The 8,899-nt window shown below is 32.3% G+C and overlaps 1 protein-coding gene across 1 annotated transcript; it reads right to left on the bottom strand.

Moving 5' to 3' along the window:
* Positions 1-1,792: 1,792 nt before the first annotated feature.
* On the bottom strand, positions 1,793-2,866 carry LOC127084384 (probable glutathione S-transferase parA). Its single transcript, XM_051024818.1, has 2 exons — positions 2,360-2,866; positions 1,793-2,265 (listed from the first exon to the last, which is right to left on the bottom strand). The coding sequence occupies exons 1-2, from the start codon at positions 2,675-2,677 to the stop codon at positions 1,936-1,938; spliced, it is 648 nt and encodes a 215-aa protein (XP_050880775.1). The 5' UTR covers positions 2,678-2,866; the 3' UTR covers positions 1,793-1,935.
* Positions 2,867-8,899: the final 6,033 nt, after the last annotated feature.

Here is an 8,899-nt window from a genome sequence, read left to right as displayed (position 1 = left end):
TGATAATCACTATATTAATCTTTAGACGATTTCTCCACCTAACTATCAATATAGCAATCTTTAATGGTTGATACAAAAGAAGAGTAGTGAATAAATTTATTTCTACAACTTATTCACTACTTGAAAATATATTTTATGTCAAGACTTAAATAATCTCTTTCAACAACTACTCAAATCTAATATTCAACTTAGGACAAAAATATCATTCAATACATCAATAACCTTTTATCATATATAAGAGTCAAATGAAATACATAAACAAATAGGAATAGCTACTACCTCCAATCTTGACAAAATGGGGTTTAGCTCCTCATCATCATTTTGGACAGCAAAATGCAATGGTAGAATAAACTCTGTTTTTCTCTTACAAAATGTGTATCTATGAATCAATGTCTTTATGTTTTCCATTCTGTTTTCTTAAAGAGTCTAACATTTCCTAAAATGTTCATTTTCATCTAAAACTGAAAAGCACTCTAAAACAGATACAAAACTGTCACAATACAACTGGCTTTAAAACAGAACACTTGGCCCAACAAATTGCTTGCTGGTTTCGCAAGGTTCGCGGCGCCATCCCTGGTCGCGGCGTGAACTGAAGCTAATTCAGCTTCCTTGCCTTGCAAGCTTCATGTAATAAGTCTCCCAAGTGTTAGTCTTCCAAATTATGCCTCCAAATTGCATTTAACACTTCTTCCAAATTATGCTTATGCACTCCGAAGCTCTTTTGTCCAAAAACTCTATAAAACTAACAAATACGTGAAATAACTACTCAAAACAACATCAATTAAACTTAATTGCATTTATAGAAAATTGTGAGAATAAAAGTGTGTAATTAAATCCAAAATTGGTAAAAGGGACCAATAAAATTATATAAAAAGTAGTACTAATTAGTCCCTAACACTAGATATTTCCATTAAGATATCAGCAGGCATATAATGAATTTTTAATTCCTCTCAAATATCTATACAAACAATCATATTCATTCCTCCACAAAACCAATACTTACAAGATATTCATCAAACCAACAATACCGCTTCCTTGGACTTTGATTTAATCCATATCAAGATTTCTTCGAAAGGAACACCTTAGCCTTGTGTATTGAAGTCTATTATTGTGCATGTAAATTTGTTGATCAAATAAGACATTGATTTGAAGTCTATTATTGTGCATGTAAATTTGTAGATCAAATAAGACATTGTATTAATTAATCGCTTATGCATAAAATATTTGGGTGATTTAGCTCCAATAAACATGCACTTTATCCGGTCTAAAATGATCCTATTAATACATTCTCATTAATTTGTTCTGATGTGTCAGCTACAATCTTATTATCCCTTGTATCTTGTTAAACTTATTAAATTGGTCTGAATGCTATTTCTAGTTCTTAAATTTTATAGTTTACTCATCATTAAATTTTCTACAAGATTATGTCATTTCTTAAGTTTTTCAAATGTGTCTCTTTCATGTTTCAAAGTGTGTGAACCCATAATTTTGTAGAGATATCATTAATAATAGTTAGAAAATATAAACTACATCTCTCACAACAATGTAACGTAAAGAGTATACGAGAAAAAAAAAATCAAATATAACAAAACATTAAAGTCCATATATAAATAGTGTTGAAATTTATTAGTGGTGAAACATATTCATCATGTATATCTTAATCAACACCATGAGTTTTGAGATTTGCATTAAAAGTCATTAAAATTCAAAAACTACAAATAATATCCAAGTTCAAATCAATTCTAGATTAAAAAAAATTTCCATCATAAACTAACAAATATACCAAAATCGATTTTAAGTCTTGGAATAACTTCAATGCATTATAAAAGTAACGGATATTTTACAATGGCAACCATTAATACATTTTTTTCAACTCTGATTTGCTTATTACATAAAACATAAACTTCTTCTACTTTAACAAAACACTATACCATACTACTTCAATCTTGTACTTGCAAAACCACATACTTTGTGAGGGTGAGGGAGTGACTTTGCCACACTCTCTTTTTCCATACACCTTTTGGCCCAAGCCACAAGCTTAGGACACTCTTCCTCCATACTTAGTTTCCCATAAGTCTCGTATGTGTAAAACCAACTTGTGAAGGGAATAAGAGCCACATCAACATATCCAAAGTCATCTCCACCAAAATATGGCTTCTCTCCAAGCTCATCTTCTAAAGTCTTCAAACATTCTATAAACTTCTTTTTACTTTCTTCTTGTTCTTTACCCTTTCCCATCCATATCTTCCTTCTAATGCTGTATACCTACATATGTCAAATAGAATCCAACAAATTAAACCATTATACCTACATATGTCAAAATAATTAAGAACATAACATAAATACTATAATTACTTACATGTTTGTCGATGTAATCTCCCCAAAACTTGGCTTGAGATCGGTTGTAAGGATCAGACGGCAAAATAGAAGGTTTGTGATTCCAAGTCTCATCAATGTACTCAACAATGTTGAGTGATTCACATATGGATTTTCCATTATGAATCAAAACCGGAATCTTTTTGTAAACCGGGTTCATCTCTAAAAGTAGAGCGCTTTTAGCTTGAAAATCTTCTTGTCTGCACTCATATGAGACTCCTTTCTCCTCCAAAGCGATTTTTACTCTCATTGCATACACGCTTGGCCAAAAATCCAACAAAACAACGTTGCTCTTTTCCATGTTTGTACACAATTTGTAACTTGCTTATTAGATATTCTTTGTAATTTGAAATTGAGTTATTGTTTGGATGATTTATATTTTTGCGAGTGTTTGGGTTATTTATAGTTGGCAAAATCCCTTATTTCCGCCACTACCCTTTTTACATCGGAAAATCAAGCATCTTTAAAATCATATTTATTTATTTAAAAGACATAAAAATGTATAAGTAGTACTTTTTATATCGAAAATCAAAAAGCACATCACATCTTTTTAATTTTTAATTTTTTAATTTGAAGAATCGTCAACACCTAGTAATTCCTAATAATTCTACAATATGTAATTATTCTTTTGTGGAATTAGGGACACGTGTTATATAGCAGAAAATGTGAAAGGAATAAATTCAAACAATTGGTTTATTTTAATAGATATCATATTTGACCCGGGATATGTAAGTGTCGACCGTGGAAATATATGCTACAAAGCTATGAAGATAAGGTTAATTGCATTATAAAAAACAGATTGTGGAATACTGACCCTTTACATTGAAAATATAGCAGAGTGATATATGAATTCGTACAATAGGTTGTGGAATACAAAACTCTACTCCTAATTCTAAGCTTCATTTAAAACACAGTTGTCCTTTTCAACCGATGAAATATTTGTATTTATATGGAATAGAATAACTTTATTATTAGACATGGAAAACACAGCTGTGCATTTAACTTGTCACACTCTCACGTGTACATGACATTCTTTATTTATGACACTTTTATTATTATATATTTTTGCAAAAATTACATTTTTATGAAATTTATCTTTTTTAATTTGTAGTGTATATCATTAATTTTTTATCGAAAATTTGAAAATTTTCGATAAAAAATAAATATTTTCAAAAAAAATAATAAAGAATATCGGTTTTTTTTAAATTAAAAAAATTTGTTACACTACTGAAAATTTTGAAATTTCTGATATATTATTGGAATTTTAAAATTTCCAATAGTGTTAAAAAAATTATTTTTTTTATTGAATTTGAACTACCAGAAATTTTATTTTAGTTGAAATTTCCGGTATAAAATGGAACATTTAGAATTTTCGATAATATTTTTAACTTCACGTAAATTTCAGAAATTCTGATATATCAAAAATTATAAATACACTATCGAAAATTTAGTGTGTGCCAGAAATTCTGATATGCCTATCAGAAATTTTGTACGAAATTTTGTTTCTGATTATTTTGAAGGGCAACTTTGAAATTATAAAATTATAAGAGGTGTGAGATTTAATTAGGGGATTGACACGAAGAAATCTCCTTTGTTAGACATGGAAAGAAGTAGTTCAAGGGCCCGAAAAGAAATAATCAAAAGGCATGGATAAAAACGAGCGAGGGCTACCTTGGGTTGTCTGGGAGATTCTTCCTGTCACCCCATCAATTAGACCTGACACCCCTAATTGTGTATGAAAAGACAACATTGTCCTTGCAAAATCACTTCGCTCATTTCCCAAATCTACAAGATTCACGCGGATTTTTGAAAATTCTAGAGCGATATCGGAAATTTTGAAACAACTACTAGAAATTTCAAAAACAGTATGTTTTAATCATAATTATCAAAAAAATTGGGGTTTTGTATCAGAAATTCCAAAAATTTCGGTACAAAATCCCATTTGGTTTCTCGGAAATTTCAGAATTACCGGTAGTTATAAACACTTTGTTTTTTACTAGAAATTCTGAATTTTTCGGTATGGATACAAACTTTATTTTATACCGGAATTTCTGAAATTTACGGTAGTTGCTATTTTAAAAAAAAAAACTTTTTTGCAGTGAAGTATAGAGGCATGGACGACACTATTGCATGTAGAGCTATCGATAGAGCGGCAGACCAGGCTAGGGTTATTGAGGCTCAGTCTTCCCGGATACGGACTGGACGAGTGGTTCCAACCGGTTCACACCAGAAACGATTGGCTGAGCAATTTCGCGTATCTTGTAGCACTCTACGCCGATTGTTTTAGCATAGTTTAATGTGAACACAACCACATAGGGTGTCACACACATCAAAATAAAATCCTGCTCCGTAACACATGTTACATCAATTCACATTGAACATGTCATTGCATGCTCACTTCCATTTTTAAAGTATCGCATCGGAAAAATCATCAACAATTATGGAAGGTAAGATAAGTAATGACATTTGGTCTCAAACTTAAACTTTAATAACAAATAAGAGAGTTATAATCAATCCATTCAACATGCTTAAGAATGCATAACAACAAAATTAGTCTTATGACTTCAACATAAACATGTCATAAAATTAAAACAAGCATTCCTAACCCGATGTTACATAATCAGAGCAAGACGCTACTAAATAAAGCTCTAAATTAAGAAGCAACTCCATGAGTTGGCCTCAAATTACTTCAGTAATGCTACTCTTGAGTATCTGCATGATTCATATGTAAATGTAACATTCAAACATAAGGGGGTGAGAATATGTTAGACGGCGTGGCTAGTGATCGAGAGGGGGGGTGAATAGATCACCTCTTTAAAATTAAACGGATTTAAAGTTTTATCAGAGTTTTTAAAGTTGGCGGAAAATTTCAGTCCCGAATCGACTTCCGTCTATTCTGAACCGCTACTAGAAAACCGGACACACGAGTTTAATGCTGGATTTGAATAAGAATGACAGAAACTATCAACACCAGAATTTTAGCTAATTGAATGCACTTATCATTAAAGTCTATTTCCAATGAATAAAACCTAGCTAACAATTTTGTCAAACAGTTGGTGTGTATGTGATCAATGATAAACAGCAGTGAAGTTTAGTTAAAGAAGTTTTCTTGCCATTGCTGTCTTGCAAAAGGCACAATCACAACACACTAACTGAAATTGCGAAAACTGTTTGAAATGTAAAGAGGAGTAAGGTAAGAATACAATACGCAGAGATTTGGTAAGGAAGTTCCCCACGTCGTCCTCGCGTGTGGGTACGTCTCCCTCTCAATTTCAAATGAAATTGAGAACTTTGATTATCAATTATTGCCGAATTCGTTGATACAAGGTTATGATACAAAGACAGAATTCTAAATTCCAAGAACTTCTTCTTGTATGAAACCTCCACTTGATCTGAGCACAATCAAGAATTTCCTGCACGAAATTGCAAACAATTCACCGGTTCCACGACCTGCTTGCGAAATCCTCCGATCTCCAAACGCAACGTTGCGGCTGAATCTGTTCTGCAAACGTGACTAACAAACCCGCAAGAACCCTCCAGTTCTTGAAGGACAAACCAGTAGGTTTTTCCTCGAAATCCCCTTCAATCTTCAACTCAGCTAGATCCTCGATCGTTCCACTGAAAACCTCAGCTAGATCCTTGATCGTACCGCTGAACGTTATCTTTTTGATCCTTTAATCCGAAGAACAAGAATGATTATGTTTTGATGTTCTTGAAGAAAAGTGATTGATAAGATGAAGAAGATGAAGTCTCTTTCAGGTTTCTATCTGCTCTCAAACAACTGCTGCTACACTGCTTTGATCTTGTGTACAATTGTTTTTCCCTTTAAGAATTCGTATATTTCACTGCTGTCACAACATCTCTTATATATGCTGAAAAACAGAAACTGTTAGAGCACAAAACAGACTTATGCATTGATACATGAGAGTATGCATCGATGCATACTGTAAGATAAGTGAGTTTTTGGTGAATTGAATTAAGCATGGATCGATGCATAATTCGTATGTATTGATGCATATGACATTTCCACTAACATGTATCGATGCCTAATACGTATGCATTGATACATAGGCTGTTTCAACTGATCATGCATCGATGCAAGGATCGTATGGATCGATCCATAGAGCATTTTGCCTTTCATGTGTCGATACATGACTCGTATGCATCGATGCATACTGAACAAAAAAAGTTTTGTGATTTACCACATGCTGTATGGATCGATGCATAGGCTTATGTGTTGATGCATACTGACACAAAATGGATTTTATGTGTTATTTTAAGAGATGTATCAATGTAGGTCTTTATATACAGTTATGCAACAATAGAATGGGATAAAAACACAATAAGAACACAAATGTATCATGTAATGTAATGCACAGCCAACATTTGGATGATGATCACACAATTTGCTATCATTCAAAATTAATTCAAAGTAAAGAATTTTCTCACAGAATACACTTCAATAGTTAACAATGAAAAATGATCGGAAGTAGATTCACTAATAACAAGTACACACTAATTAGTTCAACATTAATCTATCAAGTATCATCCATACAATACAACACCAAAAATAATCACTGAATGCAACACAATACATATGTACTCGACAACTGACTCAACATGCATGTGGTACCAAATTATGAACACTTAGGTTCATTTTACTCCATGATCCCCATCATAGGATTGATTCCCTCTTAGAACCCGAGCACACCAAAAAATCTACCATCACCATAGGTAACGCTTCACTAATTCCCCTTAATAGGAATTAACTACTCGCACCTGATCCACCATCATAGGATCGAGGCTCATAAAAAAGAACTGAAGTTCAGACAACATGAATGCATGAACTCTCTACATGCAACAATAACACATACACATTAACCCCTCTTATGATTGTGTATGCCATCATCAACATCATCATCATCATCAAAATAGCATGCATATATTTGAACATGCAACATCATTAACAATATCATAATAACATCATACACGATACGCAATATTAATCAATATTACTACAACTAACAATATCAACTTCAGCAACTCAACATATTCATATTCATAAACATACAATCATGTTATTTCATTATATCATCAATATTTCATTACGATAACTCAACGAGTCGCTAATCAGTTCCACACACCCTCATAAACATGTATACTATAGACACCTAACTATCACTCAATTATTAAACCAAGCACCAAAACATGTTGGTCTGGTCGTTTTCTTTCCAACGCTTCAAACGGGGCAGTATTTGGACTTACGAATCGAAAGTTATGGCCAAAATCGCCAGACAGTGCAATTGAAGACAAAACAGAAATTCTGGCAGCCAGAGGTCGACTCACATGGTTATAGGTCATCGCATGGGCAATTTTGCCAGCTACAAGTCGACTCATAACATGTATAGGTTGACTCATACTGAGATATTTTGCCAAAAATTTGGTTTTTAACTATCCAAATACTACCTTATGTGACAATAACTTATTCTACGGAAATCTATCAAATTAATTCAATTTCCTACTGTTATAGCCTCCTAAACTCATCATTTACTCCATGGATTCATAATCAACAACATATTACAACAATACCATCATGATCATCATCACTAAATCACCATTAATACACTTAAGTTCACAACCTTCAAGCATTAATCAATGGCATAATATCATTAACAACATCAAAACAAAATTTATGCATACATAGGGTACACAAATTTCACACCAATTCCATCATGCAACAACAGTTATAACATAAAAAATATGAATTGAGATTTAGAACACTGAATTCTAAGAAAGAATGTTAAGGGTTCCTCCATCTACCTTACATGCTTTAACATCGATTAGAGAAGCACATCTCTCCCCTTACCCGAATTCCTTACAAAAATCTGAAGCGAAACATTTACCCTCTTCCTCTAGATCTCCTTTAGCCTCTTGCCCTAACTTTCCTTCACTTTTCTTCAAGTTTCTACTAAGATGAGATATGACTCCTTTTCTCAATTCTCTCTTTTTCTAGTAAACCTATTTCTCCCATTAGGCATTCCCTATACTACCCTTAACTTAACCTTGTAATTACCACTTTGTCCTCACTCAGTTTTTTCTTATTATCTTATTATTCCAAAATTTATTTACCTAATTAATTAAATAAACTCATATTTTCAATATTTAATATAATAAAAATAGTTAAACATTATTTTGAATTACTAAAACAACTCTAAATTATTCTACTCACTTCTATCACCCATCTATACCCCAAATTCAAGGATACATACTCCACAAACATGCAACAATAAAATAATTATTAAAATACATAATTCTAACAAATAAATTATACTACAATATCTAATAAAAAAAACAGGGTGTTACAATCACCATCATCATCATCATCTTATTTTGGTGATTTAACTTCATCTTCATGTGATTATACAACAAACCGATCCACCGTAGCGTCATTATTAAAATGTTTTTTTCTCCTTCCTTGTTACAGATTCATTTTTCTCTATTTTTGTTATAGATGCACACCCCT

This window comes from Lathyrus oleraceus, chromosome 5 (assembly GCF_024323335.1).
Source record: "Lathyrus oleraceus cultivar Zhongwan6 chromosome 5, CAAS_Psat_ZW6_1.0, whole genome shotgun sequence".
NCBI classification, from domain to species: Eukaryota; Viridiplantae; Streptophyta; class Magnoliopsida; order Fabales; family Fabaceae; genus Lathyrus; species Lathyrus oleraceus.
The sequence above is the reverse complement of the archived record's forward strand: the minus strand, read 5'-3'. Positions and strand labels throughout refer to the sequence as shown.

Coding starts and splice junctions, on each gene's coding strand:
- LOC127084384 (XM_051024818.1), bottom strand. CDS start 2,677: ATGGAAAAGAGCAACGTTGTTTTGTTGGATTTTTGGCCAAGCGTGTAT. Junction 2,266..2,359: donor GAGATTACATCGACAAACAT/GTAAGTAATTAT, acceptor TGACATATGTAG/GTATACAGCATTAGAAGGAA.